We start from the raw sequence: 23,078 nt of genomic DNA, 5'->3' as shown, positions 1-23,078 counted from the left end.
GTAAAATGGGGATTAAGATTGTGAGCCCCACATGGGACAACCTGATCACTTTGTATCTTCACCAGTGCTTAGAACAGTGCTTTACACATAGTAAGCACTTAACAAATACCAAAATTATTATTATTATTATTAATTGACTTGCCCAAAGTCACACAGCTGACAAGTGGCGGAGGCGGGATTAGAACCCATGACCTCTGACTCCTAAATTCGGGCTCTTTCCACTGAGCCATGCTGCTTCTCTAATCTAATCTGGTATCCTGATGGGAATTAACTACCTTTCTACAGGGGGCATCCAATGGACAGGTAATCATTCATTCATTCATCCAATCCTATTTACCGAGCGCTTACTACGTGCAGGGTACTGTACCAAATGCTTGGGAGAGAAGCAGCATGGCTCAGTGGAAAGAGCGTGAGCTTGGGAGTCAGAGGTCACGGGTTCTAATCCCGGCTCCGCCGCTTATCAGCTGTGTGACTTTGGGCAAGTCTCTGTGCCTCATTTACCTCATCTGGAAAATGGGGATTAAGACTGTGAGCCCCATGTGGGACAACCTGATTACCGTGTATCTCCCCCAGTGCTTAGAACAGTGCTTTGCACATAGTAAGCGCTTAACAAATGCCATTATTATTATTATTAGAATACCAAAATAAGCAGGAGGAAAATAATGTCTCGTGACAGTATAATCGCAACAATTTTAGAGTGGCAAATGATTCTCCCAGCCAGTCTTGCAAGGGTGAATATTATGGCTTTCTGCTAAATTAAAAAAAAAAATCTATACTGTATTTTTCGCTACAGGATCCATCAGTCAGCTGAGCGTTATGTCACTTACTGCGTGCAGAGCACTGAACTAAGGTCTTGGGAGAGTACGATCCAGTAGAGCTGGAAGCAACATTCCCTATCCACAAGGAGCTTACAGTCTAGAAGGGGTGACAGGTGTGAAAATAAATTATGGACATGTATGCGGTGATGTGGGGCTGAGGATGGGTGAATAGCAGATGCTTAAGGGGTGCAGATATGAGGGCATGGGCGATGTAGAAGGGAGAGAGAGTAGGGGAAATGAGGGCTTAGTCACGGAAGGCCTCTTGGAAGAGAGGTAATTTTAATAAGGCTTTGAAGGTGAGGACACGGTGGTCTTGGGGGAGGGAGGTCCAGGCTGGAGGGAAGAAATGGGCAATGGTGTTTATTGAGCATTTACTGTGTGCAGTTCTCTGAACCGTACTTGGGAGAATACAATATGACAAAGTTGGTAGACCTGTTCCCCGCTCACAAGGAGCTTACAGTAAAGAGGGGGAGACAGACATTAATCAAGCAATGGTATTTATTGAGCATTTACTGTGTGCAGTGCTCTGAACCGCACTTGGGAGAATACAATACGACAAAGTTGGTAGACATGTTCCCCGCTCACAAGGAACTTCCAGTAAAGAGGGGGAGACAGACATTAATCAATCAGTGGTATTTATTGAGCATTTACTGTGTGCAGTGCTCTGAACCGTACTTGGGAGAATACAATGCGACAAAGTTGGTAGACATGTTTCCTGCTCACAAGGAGCTTACAGTAAAGAGGGGGAGACAGACGTTAATCAATCAATGGTATTTATTGAGCATTTACTGTGTGCAGTGCACTGAACCGTACTTGGGAGAATACAATGAGACAAAGTTGGTAGACATGTTCCCTGCTCACAAGGAGCTTACAGTAAAGAGGGGGAGACAGACATTAATCAATCAGTGGTATTTATTGAGCATTTACTGTGTGCAGTGCTCTGAACCGTACTTGGGAGAATACAATACGACAAAGTTGGTAGACATGTTCCCCGCTCACAAGGAGCTTACAGTAAAGAGGGGGAGACAGACATTAATCAAGCAATGGTATTTATTGAGCATTTACTGTGTGCAGTGCACTGAACATTACTTGGGAGAATACAATATGACAAAGTTGGTAGACGTGTTCCCTGCTCATTACAGTAAAGAGGGGGAGACAGACATTAAAAAAAAAATTGCAGATATGTGCCTGTGCTGTGGGGTTGAGGGTGGGTCTGTCCTTTCGCCCCTCACCCCCACAATCAGACTGTAAGATCTTTTTGGGCAGGGGATATGTAATGGCATTTATTAAGCACTTACTATGTGCAAAGCACGATTCTAAGCACTGGAGAGGTTACAAGGTGATGAGGTTGTCCCACGGGGGGCTCACAGTCTTAATCCCCATTTTGCAGATGAGGTCACTGAGGCACAGAGAAGTGAAGTGACTTGCCCAAAGTCGCACAGCTGACAATTGGTGGAGGCCGGGGATTTGAACCCATGACCTCAGTGCTCTTTCCACTGAGCCACGCTGCTTCTCATGGGACTGTGTCTGTTATTGTTGCATTGTACTCTCCCAAATGCTTAGTACAGTGTTCTGCGTACAGTAAGTGCTCAATAAACACAATTAAATGAAGGAAGGAAGGGGACAGATCCGAGTGATTAGGCAACACAGAAGGAGAAGCAGTGTGACCTAATGGACGGTCACACGAGCCTGGGAGTCCGAAGGTCATGGGTTCTAATCCCGGCTCTGCCACCTGTCTGCTGTGTGTTCTTGAGCAAATCACTTAACTTCGCTGTGCCTCAGTTCCCTCATCTGTAAAATGAGGAGATGCGATTTTAGTCGGGCTTTGAAGGTGGGGAGAAGGGTGGTCTGCCGGATTGCCAATTTGTACTTCCCAAGCGCTTAGTACAGTGCTCTGCACATAGTAAGCGCTCAATAAATATGATTGATGATGATTTAGAGGGGGAGGAGCTCCAGGCCAGAGGGAAGACATGGGCGAGGGGTCAGCAGCGAGACAGGAGCGAAGTCAGCGGGCTGGATTATCCTAGGAAACCCGTGGGGCAGGGTGATTGAGTGGTTTAAAGCTGACAGTAAGGGAGTTTCTGTTTGATGCAGAGGTGGATGGGCAACTCCTGGAGGTTCTTGAGGAGTGGGGAAACATACACTGAATTTTCCTTAGAAAAATGATCCGGGCGGCAGAGAGAAGTATGGACTGGAGTGGAGAGAGAAACCAGAAAAAGAGGTCATCAAAGAGGTAGTCGAGGCGACCTTCTCATTTTAATTTCATGTTTCTCCATACTCCCAATGCAGTGAACATTATCATTAAAATATATGTGATACTGAGGCCTCCAGGAGCTACCTATTGTCAGGAGTAAAGAATTTGTTTATCCATTAAAGTGCCATTAAGAAATGCACACAAATTGAATGAAAAAATAATCATCCTTTCTATTTGTGAGTACTATGCGATGCTAGTAAATGTGGTTTTTTGCATATAAACTTTTTAAATTTTTTCACATGGAGGTCCAAGTTTTAGCGTGATGGATTCGCTATATAATAAAGCGGTTCTTTTCATTAATTGCTGGCGCTAATTCAATGTACACGATTTCAGGGTAGTTTCAGATTCTCAAGTTCTCTTTGGCCTTCCACATCATCAGGGATTATGTTTGGTTATTAGATACCATACTAAAAACATCAGTGGACATACTTTTTCCAGAGTTTACATATGAATAATAACACCCATACAGTCTTCAGATTTCTACACCCTGAACTCAATTCTATCATCATGAAGTTCTGTTTTGCCTTCCACATCATCGGGGATTATGTTTGGTTATTAGATACCATACTAAAAACATCAGTGGACGTATTTTTTCCAGAGCTTACATATGAATAATCACACCCCTACAGTCTTCAGATTTCTACACCCTGAACTTGATTCTATCATCATGAAAGTTGAAAATTTTGCGAGCATTCTTGGCTTTTTCAGCATGGTTGGCAAATATGCAGTCCTTCTAGACTGTGAGTCCGCTGTTGGGTAGGGACCGTCTCTATAGGTTGCCAACTTGTACTTCCCAAGCGCTTAGTACAGTGCTCAGCACACAGTAAGCGCTCAATAAATACGATTGAATGAATATGAAAGAGAAATTAATTGATGATGACAGAAAAATATCAACTTAAAGTGGCTCACGCTGTATAGTCGCGTTTGAGAAATGAATGCACTTACTAAGGTCGCCTAGTATGTCCTTTCATTTCCACCCAGACCACGGATTTTACTGGGGACTCTCAAGATGCAGACTGTTTTGGGAATGAAGTAATTGGGTGACAGTAAGTAGTCCTGTGGGGATTGCGCCTAGTTTTTGGTCACGCACAAAGTTCTGGAAAAATCATGGATAGGCACGTGTGTATCTAAAGGTCCACTAAGTTGATCATTGTAACACAAAAGATGAAAGAAAGGAGATGAAAAGTCCCATCAGTTGGATCTGTTTTAACTGTCTCCCTAAATCACTGATTTTGCATCGTATGTAACGGACTAGGGAACCAAGGTGGCTGGCTAGATTTTAACTACGTGCCTTTTAAATAGTTACTGTTCTTGACAAAATTGAACAGTCACAATCGGTTGAAGAAAATTCCCCAACATGTCCCGGAATTGTGAGGCCCTCACCTGAATTGAGGCTGTCCCTAGTCCAGGATCTCCCCTAAGCACTGTGGCCATGGTAGTCCCAAGAGGACTCCTTTCAAATTGACATTTATCAATCAGTAGTATTTGAGAGTCTACTTGGGTCAGTCAATCAATGGTATTTATTGAAAGCCTACTTCGTGCAGAGTGCCGTACTAAGCGCTAAGCAGAGTATAATATAAAAGAGTTGGTAGATACGATCCCTACCCACCAGGAACTTATAGTCTAGATAATTAACCGTAGTAAAATAGCTATCATTGTTAGGTTTTAATTAACAATGCCTACACATGACTTGAATCAGTAGGGATGATAATAAATTATATCTGTAACCATCTCCTGAAATTTTAAGGGTATCGAAGGTCAACTCTTTCTAGAACACCGGATAGGTTAATGTCGCGAGAGCCTGTATTTTTCACTTGAAATTATTAATTGTATGAGCTTTTCACATTCAGGTTTTTTTTCTTAAAGAAAATGCCGAACTGGGTTTTTTTTTATGTTTCATCATTTTGAATTTACTATCCTTCCACTACAGTGCCTAATTGTCATCCTACTCACAGTAATAATAATAATAATTGTGGCATTTGTTAAGCTTTTACTATATGCCAGGCACTGTACTAAGCCCTGGGGTGAATACACCCCAGGAGAAGCAGCGTGGCTCAGTGGGAAGAGCCCGGGCTTTGGAGTCACAGGTCATGGGTTCAAATCCCGCTCCGCCACTTGTCAGCTGTGTGACTTTGGGCAAGTCACTTCACTTCTCTGCGCTTCAGTGACCTCATCTGGAAAATGGGGATGAAGACTGTGAGCCCCCCGTGGGACAACCTGATCACCCTGTAACCTCCCCAGCGCTTAGAACAGTGCTTTGCACATAGTAAGCTCTTAATAAATGCTATCATTATTACTATTACACAGTCCCTCCCTGTCCCATCTGGGGCTCACAATCTCAATCCCCGTTTTACAAATGGGATAACTGAGGCCCAGTGAAGTGACTTTCCCAACATCACACGGCATCTCGATCTCCTCACCGACTCCTTGCCCTCGTCCTCTCTCTGGCGTGGAGCTCTCTTCCCCTTCATATACGACAGCTCACCTTTCTGCCCATCTTCCAAACCTTATTAAAATCACATCTCCTCCTAGAAGCCTTCCCTGACTCAGCCCTCATTTCCCCTATAAGCTCTCCCTCATCCCTATGTCTATGCACTCAGCTATGCACCCCTCTTGTCTTACGCTGTCGAGTTATGTCCGGCCCAATAGCGACTCCGTGGACACATCTCTCTTAAGTGCTTAGTACAGTGCTCTGCACACAGTAAACGCTCAGTAAATACCATTGAATGAATCTCTCCCAGAAAGCCCCACCTCCAACTGCAGTCATTCCGGTAGTGGATCCGTAGAGTTTTTTTCGGTAGTTTTTTGGAAGTGGTTTACCACTGCCTCCTTCCGCGCAGTCAACTTGAGTCTCTGCCCTCAACTCTCCCATGCTGCTGCTGCTCAGCACAGCTGCGTTTTGACTTTTCCCGGCTCCGCCAATTGTCAGTTATGTGACTTTGGGCGTCATTTCACTTCTCTGTGCCTCAGTTTCCTCATCTGTAAAATGGGGATTAAGACTGGGAGCCCCACGTGGGATAACCTGATCACCTTATAACCTCCCCAGCGCTTAGAACAGTGCTTTGCACATAGTAAGCACTTAATAAATGTCATTATTCCACTCGCTAGCCACCACCCAAGCTAGGAATGGAATAGGTAGGCCTCCGCTTGACTCTCCCTCCCGTAGTTGAGATTGGTAGAGGACTGGAAACCCTCCAGGTACAATCCTGAAAGGGAATGTACCCCTTAAAGCCCTTGATAGTCACGCCACCCCTGGCTCCGCTGCACTTGGGTACAAATCTTCATACTCCACCATTTCACCTATCCGTAATCATTTTATTCCCTGTCCCCCCTACTAGACAGTAAGCTCCTTGCGGGCGGGGTCCTCGACCCCCAACTCTGTTTTATCGTATGCTCCCACGTCCTAAGCACAGTGCTCTTCAATCAATCAATCGTATTTATTGAGCGCTTACTGTGTGCAGAGCACTGTACTATATATATGGCAACATATAGAGACAGTCCCTACCCAACAGTGGGCTCACAGTCTAGGAGGGGGAGACAGAGAACAAAACCAAACATACTAACAAAAGAAAATGAATAGAACAGATATGTACAAGTAAAATAAATAAATAGAGTAATAAATATGCACAAACATATATACATATATACAGGTGCTGTGGGGAAGGGAAGGAGGTAAGGTGAGGGGGATGGGGAGGGGGACGAGGGGGAGAGGAAGGAAGGGGCTCAGTCTGGGAAGGCCTCCTGGAGGAGGTGAGCTCTCAGCAGTGCTCTTCCCACAGTAAGCGCTCAAAAAATGCCATCCTTTAGGTTTATAGAGCTCCTAGTCTGTATAATAAATGTATATATGTTTGTACGTATTTATTACTCTATTTTGTTTGTACATATTCTATTTATTTTATTGTGTTAATATGTTTTGTTTCATTCTAGACTGTGAGCCCACTGTTGGGTAGGGACCGTCTCTATATGTTGCCGACTTGTACTTCCCAAGTGCTTGGTACAGTGCTCTGCACACAGTAAGCGCTCAATAAATATGATTGAATGAATGAATGAATCCAAATTTTGCAGTCAGATTAAACTAGCTGAATGTAACCAGCCAAAGCCCACCAGAGTTGCTCGGTGTTTCTTGTCTTATGCCGTCGAGTGGTCTCCGGCCCATAGCGACGCCATGGACACATCTCTCCCCAAACACCCCACCTCCATCCGCAATCGTTCTGGTTTTGTATCCGTAGAGTTTTTACCCCCTTCCATTAACATAGTTGATTGCAATTAGCATAGCCAGGCCAAGCCGTAAAAAGGTGAACATCGCTTTTACAGCAGTCAAATCTCACCAGAATGGTGGGCTTCCACACAGTTCAGTAGGGGGCAAGGAATGTGTATAGCAAGTGCTTAGTTCAGTGCTCTGCACACAGTAAGCGCTCAATAAATATGAATGATTGAGAGCAATGTAAGATCACTGAGGGCAGGGAAGGCCCTCTCTTCCTCCCTTCAAGGCCCTGCTGAGAGCCCACCTCCTCCAGGAGGCCTTCCCAGACTGAGCCCCTTCCTTCCTCTCCCCCTCGTCCCCCTCTCCATCCGCCCCCATCTTACCTCCTTCCCTTCCCCACAGCACCTGTATATATGTATATATGTTTGTGCATATTTATTACTCTATTTATTTTACTTGTACATATCTATTCTATTTATTTTGTTAGTATGTTTGGTTTTGTTCTCTGTCTCCCCCTTTTAGACTGTGAGCCCAATGTTGGGTAGAGACTGTCTCCATATGTTGCCAATTTGTACTTCCCAAGCGCTTAGTACAGTGCTCTGCACATAGTAAGCACTCAATAAATACGATTGATGATGATGATGATGTTATATTGTTATATTGTACTCTCCTGAGCGCTTAGTACAATGTTCTGCACCCAGTAAGAGCTCAGTAAATACAGCCGATTGAATGTAGGGGTGCTGTAGCCCAGTTCCTTGACTGAGGAAGGGAAAGGGATTTATTGAGTAAGAGCTCAATAAATACGATTGATTGATTGATTGATTGATTGATTGATTGATTAAAAGGGATTTAAAACTAGTATTGTGGAATCTCATCTCGTCAACCTAGTACTTCTGTGCTTATTGATTCCCCTCCTCAGCTCTTGAGCAAATAAGTTTATTCATTTGTATTTTAAATTATTTAATAGTAATAATGGTGCTTTTTAAGTGCTTACCCTGGCCAAGCACTTTACTAAACGCTGCGGTAGATGCAAAGTAATCAGGTCCCCGTCTTACACGGGGAGGGAGGGGAGGGTATTTCATTCCGGTTTTGCGGATAAGGACACTGAGGCCCAGAGAAGTTAAGTGAATTGCCTAAGAGCACTCAGCAAACAAGTGGCAGAACCAGGATTAGAACCCAGGTCTGCTAACTCCCAGCCCATGCGCTTTCCACTAGACTAAGATGATGACTCTAATATCATATCGGTCCTCCCCATTAGAGTATGAAACTCTTAGAGAAGCAGCGTGGCCCAGTGGAAAGAGCCTGGGCTTTGGAGTCGGAGGTCATGGGTTCAAATCCCGGCTCCGCCAGCTATCAGCTGTGTGACTTTGGGCAAGTCACTTCACTTCTCTGTGCCTCAGTTACCTCATCTGTAAAAGGGGGATTAAGACTGTGAGCCCCCCGTGGGACAACCTGATCACGTAACCTGAACAGTGCTTTGCACATAGTAAGTGCTTAATAAATGTTCTATTATTATTATTATTATTATTATTATTATCAGGGAATATTTCTTCTTTCTGTCACACCTTCCCAAGTGCTTTGTACTGTGCAGGGCACCCCGGGAACACTCAATAAATACGATAACTTCTCTTACAATGCCCCTGGGCACCCTTTTCCCTGTATCCTCATTCCAAAGTCCAGCAATTGCAGTGCAGTTCTGGCATCATGACAAATACCTGCTTTTTTTCCCTTTTTTTTTTTTTGGTTAGCACTTACTATGTGCCAGGCATTGTACTAAGCACTGGAGAGGATACGAGATAATCAGGCTGGACACTGTCCTTCTCCCACTTAGGACTCATAATCTTATTCCCCATTTTACAGATGAGGAAACTAAGGCACAGAGAGAGTGAAGTAACTGGCCCAAGGTCACACAGCAGACAAGTGACAGAGCTGGGATTAGGACCCAGGTCCCCTGATTCCCAAGCCTGTGCTCTTTCGACTAGACCGTGCTGTTTTTGCAGGAAATTTTCCTTCAGTGGGGCAGGATACGTTAGTTTGAACCTCACTTTTGGAGGAAACGTTTCATTGGGGAAAAGAAATTTGCATGGAAAACCCTGCTGCCTGAGAAGCAGCATGGTTTAGCGGAAAGAGCAAGGGCTTGGGAGTCCGAGGTCTTGAGTTCTAATCCCAGCTTCGCCACTTATCAGCTACATAATAATAATAATAATAATAATGGCATTTATTAAGCGCTTACTATGTGCAAAGCACTGTTCTAAGCGCCAGGGAGGTTACAAGGTTGTCAGATTGTCCCAAAGGGGGCTCACAGTCTTAATCCCCACTTACAGAAGAGGTAACTGAGGCACAGAGAAGTTAAGTGACTTGCCCAAAGTCACACAGCTGACAATTGGCAGAGCCGGGATTTGAACCTATGACCTCTGACTCCCAAGCCCGTGCTCTTTCCACTGAGCCACGCTGCTTCCCTTAATGCTTAAGGGATGCATTAAGATGCTTAATGAGAATGCTTAATGAGATGCTTAATGAGATGCTTAATGAGAATGCTTAATGCTTCCCTTACATGACTTTGGGCAAGTCACTTCACTTCTCTGTGAAGCGCTTAGTACAGTGCTCTGCACACAGTAAGCGCTCAATAAATATGATTGATTGATTCTCTGTAAAATGGGGATTAAGACTGTGAGCCCCACGTGGGACAACCTGATTAGCTTGTATCTACCCCAGCGCATAGAACAGTGCTTGGCCCATAATAAGCACTTAACAAATACTATTATTATTATTATTATTATTATTATTATTATTATATCCATCTGAATATTCTGGTAATTTTTTTCATTTTTTTTCCCCTGTGGAATATACATGGCCAATATCAGGGATTTACTACTTTGGTGAATTTTTTTTTTATATACTGGTACCAATATGTAAACATTTAAAGAATGTATTTAGAATTACCTTCTGTCACACAGTGCTTTGCACATAGTAAGCGCTTAATAAATGCCATTATTATTATTATTATTATTATTTGATTTGCCAGTCATATTTTTGACATGCATTATCCTCTAGACAGTAAACTCATTGTGGGCAGGGAATTTGTCTGTTATTTTGTACTCTCCCAAGTGCTTAATACAACACCCTGCACACAGTAAGTGCTCAATAAATACGACCTATCGACTGACTGACTGACAGTATTCATAAGCTAACAACGAGATTTTTAAAATGTGCAATATATCGGTAGCGGAGGAGTGCTCTCTCACTGTTTTCATTGGGATGCCATTTCCAGGTATGCTATTCTGTGTGGCTACATGTCCGAATTGGAAGGACTCCAGAGCAAACTCCATTACGCCTTTCTCTTCAAGGTGAGTTTGAAAGTCAGGAAAGGAAATGCATCTTCATTCATTCATTCAATCCGTATTTGTTGAGCCCTTACTGTGTGCAAAGCACTGTACTCAACACTTGGGAGAGTACACTGGAACAATAAAATGACACATTCCCTGCCCACGGTGAGTCAGGAATTCGGGGAGAGGTGAATTTCAGGTCCACAGCTCTAAGGGAGACCTTCTCTCTGCAAACTAGGAATAAACTCGGCCTCTAGAAGAGAATTCGGGGAGGGAAATAGAGGGAGAGTTTGCTCACGTGAGTGATCGTTTCGGGGTGAAGCAAACGAGTGGTCATTTTGGGGGGGCTGAGCTGAGTTTCTGGAACTGGGCTTTCTGTTACCCCTCCCCGCCCTTTCGTCTGATTCCTTTCAGGAACATATGATGAAAGCCATTGAACTTATACCGGAGGAACCGCAAGTGCATTATCTAAGAGGGAGATATTGCTATGACGTAAGTTCTTTTCCTTTATCGTCAGCTCCTACCTAGAATCCAGCCACCGTTCACGTCAGACACTGACGCCACTGACTGAATCGGACTCGTGGAATCTGGTAAGGAAACTGATACCCTCTTGGGCAAACGGAGCAGAAGCTTTTTTTTATATATTTCAAAATTCAAAACCTGGAATTGGGCTCCAACTTTAAAGGAACCGATGAGTCCCCCGGAGCCTTCACACTCGGGTCCATGATACAGTTGGGCCGGTGAGATTAACGTATATCTGGGCCATCTCCTCCGTTCAAACCCATTTCCGGCGTTCGCTTTCACCGTCGTTCCAACTATTAGTTTTTAGGCTGAATTTTCTCTAGGAACGTAGGCCCAAAAAAGGCTGTTTATTTTTCCCTGTAGAGTAAATAACTTTATTATCCTGTAGGATATGAGAATCCAGCTCTACCCAGAGATAAGCAGCCCTAATGATTACTGTATTTGTAGGTCGCTAAATTGTCTTGGATTGAAAGGAAAATGGCAGCTACTATCTTTGGGTCCCCACCGACTTCAACTATAGAGGAAGCTTTGAGTAACTTCCTGAAGGTACATCCAACCCATCTGTTTACTTCCGAAGCGTCCAAGTACCAGGGTTTGACCCAGTCAATCGGCAGCATTTATTGAGCGCCTTCTATAATAATAATAATGTTGGCATTTGTTAAGCGCTTACTATGTGCAAAGCACTGTTCTAAGCGCTGGGGGGGATGCAAAGTGATCAGGTTGTCCCATGTGGGGTTCACAGTCTTAATCCCCATTTTACAGATAAGGTAACTGAGGCTCAGAGAAGTTAAGTGACTTGCCCAAGGTCACACAGCAGACATGTGGCGGAGCTGGGATTCGAACCCATGACCTCTGACTCCAAAGCCCGGACTCTTTCCACTGAGCCATGCTGCTTCTATGTGCACAGACATTCTAGCGCTCAAGCGCGTCCTTCCGTATTCCTGGGCTTGGGACTCAGAAGGTCATGGGTTCTAATCCCACTCCACCACTGGTCTGCTGTGTAACCGTGAGCGAGTCACTTCCCTTCTCTGGAACTCAGTTACCTCATCTGTAAAATGGGGATTCAAATCGCGAGCCCCAAGTGCGACAGGGACTGTGTCTAATCCGATTTGCTTGTGTTCCCCCCACCAGGGCTTAGTACAGTGCCCGGCACATAGTAAGCACTTAACAAATCCCATAATTATTATTGTTATTTATGGAAATATTGAATCAGCAGTGCTGTCGGGATTCAGACCACAGGTGCCAACTTCTCATTTGGAGTGCAGGGGTGTAAAGGAGGCAGTGTCTTTGAACGGGGCTGGGATTGGGAGAGGGCAGGTTTAAAATTGTAAGGTAATTGTAAAATTACAATTGTCATTGTAATTGTAAGGTAATTGTAAAATTGTGGGACAGGGACTGTGGGTAATCTGATTATCTTGTGTCTATCCCAGCGCTTAGTACAGTGCCCGCCATGTCGTAAGCGCTTAACAAACAATCAGCATTCATTCATTCAATCAATCATATTTATTGAGTGCTTACTGTGTGCAGAGCACTGTACTAAGCGCTTGGGAAGTGCAAGTTGGCAACAACATGAGAAGCAGCATGGTGTAATAATAATAAGCAGCATGGCTCAGAGAAGCAGCGTGGCTCAGTGGAAAGAGCCCATGCTTGGGAGTCAGATGTCATGGATTCTAATCCCGGCTCCGCCACTTGTCGGCTGTGTGACAGTGGGCAAGTCACTTCACTTCTCTGTGCCTCAGTTCTCTCATCTGTAAAATGGGAATTAAGACTGTGAGCTCCACGTGGGACAACCTTGATTACCTTGTATCTCCCCCAGTGCTTAGAACAGTGTTTGGCACATAGTAAGCACTTAACCAATACCATTATTATTATTATTACTTGTTAAGCGCTTACTACGTGCCAAGCACTGTTCTAAGTTAATGAGGTTGGATGCAGTCCCTGTTCCACATGGGGCTCACACTCTTAATCCCCATTTTACAGATGAGGGAACTGAGGCCTAGAGAAGTGAGGTGACTTGCCCAAGGTCACGCAGTTGACACGTGGTGGAGCTGGGATTAGAACCCATGACCTTCTCACTCCCAGGCCCATGTTCTATCCACTAAGCTACGCTGCCACTTGTTTACTGGGTGACCTTGTGAAAGTCACTTCACTTCTCTGGGCCTCAGTCACTCATCTGTAAAATGGGGATTGAGACTATGAGCCCCACTTGGGACAGGGACTGTGTCCAACCCGATTTGCTTTTATCCATCCCAGCACTTAAGACAGTGCTTGACACAACATAAGCGCTTAACAAATGCCACAATTATTATTATTGCTATCATTAAATATCATAAACAAACAAAAAAAGAGAGAGCTGTCAGCTCAAAAAGCCACCTTTTGGGGGACTTTGCCAGTCCTGGTGGGAAATCTTGGGCCTTGTCTAAGACCGGAGATGTCAGTCTGTCAGTCAGTTGTATTTATTAAGTGCTTACTGTGTGCAGAGCACTGTACTAATTGCTTGGGAGAGTAAATGTAACAGTAAACAGACATATTCCCTGACCATAAGGAGTTTACAGTTTAGACAGACGTTTATATAAATAAATAAATTACAGATATGTACATAAGTGCTCTGGGGCTTGTTGGCGTGAATAAAGGGAGCAATTCAAGGGAAGCAGCATGGCTCAGTGGAAAGAGCCCGGGCTTTGGAGTCAGACGTCATGGGTTCAAATCCCCACTCCGCCACTTGTCAGCTGGGTGACTTTGGGCAAGTCACTTCACTTCTCTGGGCCTCATTTACCTCATCTGGAAAATGGGGACCAAGACTGTGAGCCCCCCATGGGACAACCTGATAACCTTGTAACCCCCCAGTGCTTAGCACATAGTAAGTGCTTAATAAATGCCACCATTATTATTATTATTATTATTAAGTCAGGGTGCTGCAGAAAGGTGTGGGAGAAGAGGAAAGAAGGGCTTAGGGAAGGGCTCTTAGTGCCTTCAGTAAGGCTTATAAGGCGAGGGAAAGTTCTTGTCTGTTGGATATGAAGAGGGAGGGCATTCCAGGGCAGAGGGAGGATGTGGAAAAAAAGTCAGCGGCGAGATAGGTAAGGTGTGTGGGCTGGGTTGAAGTAGGAGAGTAGCGAAGTAAGATAGGAGGGGGCAAGGTGACTGACTGCTTTAAAGCCACAATGGTGAGGAGTTTCTGTTTGATGTGTAGGTGGATAGGTGAGGAGTAGGGAAACATGGCCTGAACTTTTTTGTAGAAAAATGATCTGGGCAGCAGAGTGATGTACAGACTGGAGTGGGGAGAGCCAGGAGGCAGGGAGGTCAGCAAGGAGGCTGATGCAGTAATCCAGGTGGGATAGGATAAGTGATTGGATAAAATCGGTTGCAGTTTGGGTGGAGAAGAAAAGGTGGATTTTAGCAATGTTGTGAAGGTGGAACCGACAGGATTTAGAGATGGATTGAATATGTGGGTTGACTGAGAGACAGCAGTCAGGGATAATGCCAAGGTTACGGGTTTGTGAGACGGGAAGGATGGTGATGCCGTCTACAGTGATGGGAGAGTCCGGGGAGGACAGGGTTTGGGTGAGAAGATGAGGAGTGCTGTTTTGGAAATGTTAAGTTTGAGATGTCAGTGGGACATCCAAATAGAGATGTCCTCAAGTCAGGAGGAAATACCAGACTGCAGAGAAGGAGAAAAATAAGGGCTGGAAATGCGGATTTGGGAATCATCCACGTAGAGATGGGAGTTGAAGCCGTGGGAGCGAATGAGTTCTCCAAGGTAGTGGTTGTAGATGGAGAACAGAAGGGGACCCGGAACTGAACCTTGAGGGACCCCCACAGTTAGGTATCCCTCAAGGAGCCAGGCTGGGGGTCCAGATCACGAGACTATGGGGGCCGACCCCACCTTGGAATTGGCGCTTGTGATTCGCGCTCTATCACATCAGCAGTCGCAGGGTTGGGATCCAGTACCAGTTTACAATTTATTCCCCGATGGGAGGCACGCCAGGATCCGTCTGCTAGGGCGAGGATTAATCCTATCAATTAAACATAGAAGTCAATAAGAAGGTTCTGCCTTCACATCCCGGCTGCGAAGCTGGAATTGGCAAATGTTCCTTCCCAGCAGGCATGGGGTAGCTCAGAAAAAGAAGCAGGCCACTCAAGAAGGGAAAGGTGTGGCCTAGTGGAAAGAGTATGGGCCTGGGAATCAGAGGATCTGGGTTCTAATCCTAACTCTGCCACTTGCTCTCTGTGTGACCTTGGGCAAGTCACTTCACTTACCTAGGCGTCAGTTTCCTCATCGTCTGTTCTCCCTCTTAGATAGACTGTGAGTCCCATGTGGGACAGGGACTTTTCTCAACGTGATTATCTTGAATCTACCCCAGTGCTTAGTGTAGTGCTTGCCACATAATGCGTGCTTAACAAATATTATTTTTATTATTAGAAGTATTATTATTATTATCAAATGCCTGGAAAAAATAGGTTTCTTTTTGACCCCTAAGTTGGCCCCAAAATTAAAGAACCGGAAAACCAATTGCCCCAAGCCAGTGGCTCCGCTCTAGGGCACAGGGTGGCATTCCCTAAATGACTGTATCCTAATTATTATTACTACTACTACTACTGCTACTAATAATAAAAATGGTATTTGTTAAGCACTTTTTATGGACTGTTCTAAGCACTGGGGTAGATACAAGGTAATAAGGTTGTCCCATATGGGGCTTATAGTCTTAATCCCTGTTTTACAGCTGAGGTAACTGAGGCACAGAGAAGTGAAGTGACATGATGATGATAATGATGATGATGATGGCATTTGTTCAGCGCTTACTATGTGCCAAGCACTGTTCTAAGCGCTGGGGTGGATACAAGGTAATCAAGTTGTCCCACGTGGGGCTCACGGTCTCAGTCCCCATTTTACAGCTGAGGTCACTGAGGCCCAGAGAAGTGGGCCTCTCCCCCTCCTCCCCCTCTCCATCCCCCCCGCCTTACCTCCTTCCGCTCCCCACAGCACCTGTATATATGTACATATGTTCGTACGTATTTATTACTCTATTTATTTATTTTATTTGTACATATTTATTCTATTTATTTTATTTTGTTAATATGTTTTCTTTTGTTCTCTGTCTCCCCCTTCTAGACTGTGACCCCACTGTTGGGTAGGGACCGTCTCTCTATGTTGCCAACTTGTGCTTCCCAAGCGCTTAGTCCAGTGCTCTGCACACAGTAAGCGCTCAATAAATACGATTGAATGAATGAGTGAATGAGAATAGAGCTGATGGCCTGAGCACTGGTAGGCTGTCCCAGGAGTCCCTAATCAGAACTAAGTTGCATTCACTGAGAGAGAAGAATTAAAACTCTGCGAGAGTTGGTCCTTCCTATCCATTTTATCTGGATTCCACCACTTCGTAGTCACAGACTCTTAATTCCACACCAGCTAGTGACAGACTCCTAATTAGCGGGAGGACTCAGGGGAAGGAGGGAGTCTTTGGCATAATAATAATAATTGTTATTATTATTATTATTATGGTATTTGTTAAGCACTTACTATGTGCCACGCACTGGGATAGATATAAGGTGAACCCATGACCTCTGACTCCAAAGCCCGGGCTCTTTCCACTGAGCCACGCTGCTTCTCTATAATAATAATGATGGTACTTGTTAAGCGCTTAATATGTGCAACGCAGTGTTCTAAGCGTTTGGGGGATACAAGGTAATCAGATTGTCCCACGTGGGGCTCACAGTCTCAATCCCCGTTTTAAAGAGGAGGTAACTGAGGCACAGAGAAGCTAAGTGACCTCCCCAAGGTCACGCAGAAGACAAGTGGCACTTGTGCTTCCCAAGCGCTTAGTACAGTGCTCTGCACACAGTAAGCACTCAATAAATATGATTGATTGATTGATTGAAGTGGCAGAGGCGGAATTAGAACCCACAACCTCTGACACCCAAGCCTGGGCCCTTTCCACTAAGCCATACTGGCATAGTATCTCTTCTATCTTAGCCAGCCCCTCTGTGTATTCCAGTTTGTCACGAGAAACAGCGAGGCCTAGCAGAAAGGCCGTGAGACTGGGATTCAGAAGGACGTGGGTTCTAGTCCCGCCTGTCTGCTGTGTGACCTTGGGCAAGCCGCTTCACTTCTCTGGGCCTCACCTGTAAAAGTGGAGGTGGAAACCGCGAACCCCATATGGGACATGAACTGGGACCAACCTGATTACCCACCTTGTCCTTCCCAAGCTCTTAGTCCAGCGCTCTGCACGCAGTAAGCGCTCAATAAATACGATTGATTGAATGAATGAATGGATGCTAGGGGTGCTAGGTCTTCAACGCTCTTCAGCGAGAAGAGAGATGGGAAGGCACTCTGTGGTCTTGTTCTAGGTGGCGATTATCTGCGGGGTAGGCTGGTAGACTCTGCAAAGCAGAGTCAGAATCATTTCTAGGGCTGCCTTAAGTACTTCAAATGAGTGAGCGACACGCTGTGGTCCGTGATACCCAAGGGGATAAACTCTCAAATGCTGGGATTTTTTCGTCTTTCATTCAGTCGTATTTATCGAGCGCTTACTGTGTGCAGAGCACTGCACTGAACATCCACAATGACAGCGCATCACTTCAGGGAACAGAGGTTGTTCTCTTAAAATTCCTCTTACATTCATTCAGTTGTATTGAGTGCTTACTGTGTGCAGAGCACTGGACTGAGCGCTTGGGAAGTCCAAGTTGGCAATGTATAGAGACGGTCCCTACCCAACAGCGGGCTCACAGTCTAGAAGGGGGGGACAGACAACAAAACAAAGCGTATTAACAAAATAAAATAAATAGAATAAATATGTACAAACAAAATAAATAAATAAATGGAGTAATAAATACGTACAAACATATATACAGGTGCTGTGCGGAGGGGAAGGAGATAAGGCGGGGGGATGGGGAGGGGGACAAGGGGGAGTTACATTGGCAACTACCCCCAAAAGTGTTTCAATGTTATTTACTGAGTGCTTACTATGGGCCGAGCACTGTATTAAACACTTGGGAGAGTACAATCTAACAGAATGGGTAGACATTTTCCCTGCCCAAAGGAGCTGACGGTCTAGAAGATTTATAGCTTTCTTGGAGAGTGATTTTTTTGTGGTCAGGTATTTTTTTCTTGCCACTCCAGTTTTCCCATGCTTCTGGGTGAATATTTTGGCTTCTGGCTCTGCCACTCGTTGTGGGCAGGGAATGTGTTGGTTCTATTGTTATATCATACACTCACAAGAGCTTAGCACAGTGCTCTGCACACAGTAAGCGCTCAATAAATACGATTGAATGAATGAATACAGTGTTCTGCACACAGTACATGCTCAATATACACGATTGACAATAACTAAAACAAGTGGATGAGCTCTCATCACAGAGATATTATGATTGGGAAATAATAATAATGATGATGATCATCAATCGTATTTATGATATTTGTTAAGTGCTACTACGTATTCTAAACACGGGGATGGTTAACCACGATAGACTTTTTCTCTCCTCTCCTGCATCACTTCTGTCTCTTGCTCCCATTGGGCTTGCTCATTTTTTGGTCTACACTAAAACTACTTCAATACAGAGTGACTTCAGCTATAGTTCTAAGGCCTGGCTTTGGCAACAGACAAGAAAAAAAGATAGTTTTGGAAGTGCTGGCGGGGCATGCTGAGCCGGTGTCTCATCTTGTGTGATTAAATAGCATGTTTGCATCACCTCAGATCAAAGGAAGTAGCGCAATGAATGCACATTATTTAAAATGAAGCAAAACATTTTGCTGGCCAATGTTAGGGCCTCATTTTTAGATTATTAACTGGTCAGACACTGTACGATTTGCACGCCATGACCGCAAGCCTATGCTTAAAATAATAATAAATAATAATGGTATTTGATAAGCAGTGAGGCTCACAACTGCTCTGCAGAGAGCAACTCTGCCCACATCTAGTAGGGAGATCAAGAATTTACCGCTAGTCGGTCTATACAGAGAGCAGAGGTTTGGGCCTCTAAAGATGGAACAGAGAAACCTAAGGAAATTTGCATTGTTTGTGTTCAAATCTCACCATGTTCTTTTGCTCTGTCCCCCCCTTCCCCTCCCCGCTTTTTTTTTCCCATTTGAACCAGGCCGAAGAAATAAAGCCAGGTTTTTCCAAGATGAATTATGTCTTTCTGGCTAAGGTAAACCGAAAGCCTCGTTTTGAAAGCGCTTGTTGGGAAACGGTGGGTTGCTGCTAAGTTAGATTTTAAACCGGTCTCCGTATTTCCAACTTGCAGTGCTACAGAGATCTCAGGCAGAGAGGCAGTGCTCTGAAATACTGCGACTGTGCTTTAATGCTTCCGACTTTGAACGTCGAGGTGAGTGCGGAACCCCGTAGGGAGCCTTGTCCTCCCCTGAACCCAAACCCAATAACTTGACCCGTCCTCCAAGTCTTCCAATTTCTTGTTCTAGTGATAGGTCGGGCACCCGTTGCCTGTTGGCCTCTGCTTTACGCTAAAACATCCCGCCTCGCGTTTCCTCGGCCCACTGAACGTTGCGAAGATGGTGACGGTGTTGATGACTCATTCATTCGTTCCGTTCATTCGATCGTATTTATTGAGCGCTTTCTGTGTGCAGAGCTCTTGGAAAGTACAATACGGCAATGAAGAGAGACAATCCCTGCCCGCAGTGGGCTTACAATCTAGAGACGGGCTCAGTAATAATGACGGTATTTGTTAAGCGCTTACTACATGCAAAGCACTGTTCTAAGCGCTGGGGAGGATACAAGGTATCAGGTTGTCCCACCTGGGGCTCACAGTCGTCATCCCCATTTGACAGATGAGGGAACTGAGGCCCAGAGAAGTGAAGTGTCTTGCCCAAGGTCACACAGCTGACAAGTGGTGGAGCCGGGATTCGAACCCATGACCTCTGACTCCCAAGCCCGGGCTCTTTTCATCGGGCCACGTTGCTTGATGTTGAGGGCGTCTCTCTGAGGTGGACCTGGAGAAGTTCCCTAAGTGGGCAGCCATCATTCTCCTCCTCCTCCTCCTCCTCCTCCTCCTCCTCCGAAAGAGCCTGGGCTTTGGAGTCAGAGGTCATGGGTTCAAACCCCAGCTCTGTCAACTGTCAGCTGTGTGACTTTGGGCAAGACACTTCACTTCTCTGGGCCTCAGTTACCTCATCTGTAAAATGGGGATGAAGACTGTGAGCCCCCCGTGGGACAAGCTCTTCACCTTGTAACCTCCCCAGTGCTTAGAACAGTGCTTTGCACACAGTAAGCGCTTAATAAATGCCATCATCATTATTGTTATTATTATTATCGAGCATCGGCTTCTCGGTCATCTCAGATTTCCCCGAGAGGTTGGGGTCCGTTGAGAAGCAGCACGGTGCAGCAGATAGAGCACGGGCCTGGAATCAGAAGGTCAGGGGGTCGAATCCCACTTCTCCGATCGTCTGCTATGTGACCTTGGGGAAACCGCTTCTCTTTTCTGTGCCTCAGTTCCCTCATCTGTAAAATGGGGATTGAGACTGTGAGCCCCATTCATTCAGTCACATTTATTGAGCACTTACTGTGTGCAGAGCACTGGACTAAGCGCTTGGGAAATACAAGTCGGTAACATATAGAGATGGTCCCTACCCAACAATGGACTCACAGTCTAGAAGGGAGAGACAGACAACAAAACAAAACATGGAGACAGGCCCCGGGTCTGTGTCCAACCCAATTTGCTTGTCTCCACTGCAGCACTTAGTACAGTGCCTGGTACCTAATAAACGCTTAACAAATACCATAATTATCATTATTATTATTAGAGGCTGGGAGGGTGGTCATGAGGCTAGGGCAGGGGGAGGCTGCAGGAGGAGTAAACTGGGGTTGGGAGGGTGGGGAAATAATAATAATGATAATAATAATTTTTGTATTTGTTAAGCACTTACTATGTGCCAGGCACTGTACTAAGCGCTGGAGTGGACACACACAAAGTGGTGCAGCATCTGGGAATGACCCACTCCCTCTGCAGCTTCCTTGACTGAACCTTCCCAGGCCTTCCCAGACTGAGCCCCCTCCTTCCTCTCCCCCTCGGCCCCCTCCCCATCTCCCCCCGCCTTACCTCCTTCCCCTCCCCACAGCACCTGTATAGATGTATATATGTCTGTACGTATTTATTACTCTATTTATTTTATCTGTACATATTTATTCTATTTATTTTATTTTGTTAATATGTTTGATTTTGTTCTCTGTCTCCCCCTTCTAGACTGTGAGCCCACTGTTGGGTAGGGACCGTCTCTATATGTTGCCAACTTGTACTTCCCAAGCACTTAGTACAGTGCTCTGCACACAGTAAGTGCTCAATAAATACGATTGAATGAATGAATGAATAAATGAACCCTAGAGGATCAGAAGGTCAGAACCCCAGACTAGTGCTTTCCTCTTCCATCTGAGTCATTGACTGCAAATTTCCCATTGAAGGCTGGATCACGAGTATTTTGCCTAGAGGTTTCCTCTCCTCAGCAGTCTAGGGTGGCATGAAACAGCATCCATTCCCCTTTGCACCGATTTATTCTTTTCCTAAAGTGTCGTTTCACTGTGGATTTAAAGAAGGAATGGGATTATTTTACAAAGCAATTCCTAGAGGAAAAAGCTACCCATCTTTCAGGGGAAAGGAACCACTGTTGTTATCCAGAACCGCAAGGGACTCCTCCCACTCTGAAGGCTGGATCACGAGTATTTTGCCTAGAAGTTTCCTCTCCTCAGCAGTCTAGGGTGGCATAAAACAACATCCATTCCCCTTTGCACCAATTTATTCTTTTCCTAAAGTGTCCTTTCACTGTGGATTTAAAGGAGGAATGGGATTATTTTGCAAAGCAATTCCTAGAGGAAAAAGCTACCCGTCTTTTAGGGGAAAGGCTGGGGCTGCGGGAGGCCGGGCCCGGCAGGAGCGTGAGGACTCCAGATCCTAGGAGGCTGGGGGCCACGCCTGTGACCCTGTATATATGTATATATGTTTGTACACATTAATTACTCTATTTATTTATTTTACTTGTACATATTTATTCTATTTATTTTATTTTGTTAATGTGTTTTGTTATCTGTCTCCCCCTTCTAGACTGTGAGCCCGCTGTTGGGTAGGGACTGTCTCTATATGTTGCCGGCTTGTACTTTCCAAGCGCTTAGTACAGTGCTCTGCACACAGTAAGTGCTCAATAAATACGATTGAATGAATGAATGAAAGGAACCACTGTTGTTATCCAGAACCCCAAGGGACTCCTCTCCGGTTGAAGGCTGGATCACGAGTATTTTGCCTAGAAGTTTCCTCTCCTCAGCAGTCTAGGGTGGCGTTGAAACAACATCCATTCCCCTTTGCACCGATTTATTCTTTTCCTAAAGTGTCGTTTCACTGTGGATTTAAAGGAGGAATGGGATTATTTTGCAAAGCAATTCCTAGAGGAAAAAGCTACCTGTCTTTCAGGGGAAAGGAAACACTGTTGTTATCCAGAGCCCCAAGGGACTCCTCCCCCCTGTTTTGTGAAGAGAACTGGGTTTATTACCTGGACCCATTCTTTCATTCATTCATTCAGTCGTATTTATTGAGCGCTTTCTGTGTGCAGAGCACTGTACTATCATTATTATTATTATATAACTATAATTCTATTTCTTCTGATGGTATTGATGCCTGTCTACCTGTTTTGTTTTGTCATCTGTCTCCCCTTCCTAGACTGTGAGCCCACTGTTGGGTAGGGACCATCTCTATATGTTGCCAACTTGGACTTCCCAAGCGCTTAGTCCAGTGCTCTGCACACAATAAGCGTTCAATAAATACGATTGAATGAATGAATGAGTACGTTGTAACAATAAACAGACACATTCCCTGCCCACGGCAAGCTTACAGTCTAGAGAAGCAGCGTGGCTCAGTGGAAAGAGCCCGGGCTTTGGAGTCAGAGGTCACGGGTTCAAATCCCAGCTCTGCCAATTGTCAGCTGTGTGACTTTGGGCAAATCACTTAACTTCTCT

The 23,078-nt window shown here is 45.0% G+C and overlaps 1 protein-coding gene across 2 annotated transcripts in view; it reads left to right on the top strand.

The window, feature by feature from the left end:
• Window positions 1-23,078, top strand: part of RMDN2 (regulator of microtubule dynamics 2) — a 117,130-nt gene that overhangs the window by 75,578 nt on the left and 18,474 nt on the right. For both annotated transcript variants that reach the window (XM_038752045.1, XM_038752037.1), the window contains 5 exons: window positions 10,548-10,623; window positions 11,017-11,094; window positions 11,572-11,670; window positions 19,219-19,272; window positions 19,369-19,449. In XM_038752045.1, the coding sequence (XP_038607973.1) occupies window positions 10,548-10,623; window positions 11,017-11,094; window positions 11,572-11,670; window positions 19,219-19,272; window positions 19,369-19,449 (388 nt within the window). The remainder of the gene's footprint in view (window positions 1-10,547; window positions 10,624-11,016; window positions 11,095-11,571; window positions 11,671-19,218; window positions 19,273-19,368; window positions 19,450-23,078) is intronic.

This window comes from Tachyglossus aculeatus, chromosome 1 (assembly GCF_015852505.1).
Source record: "Tachyglossus aculeatus isolate mTacAcu1 chromosome 1, mTacAcu1.pri, whole genome shotgun sequence".
Lineage (NCBI taxonomy): Eukaryota > Metazoa > Chordata > Mammalia > Monotremata > Tachyglossidae > Tachyglossus > Tachyglossus aculeatus.
Note: the sequence above shows the minus strand (reverse complement) of the source record. Positions and strands in the feature narration are given on the sequence as shown.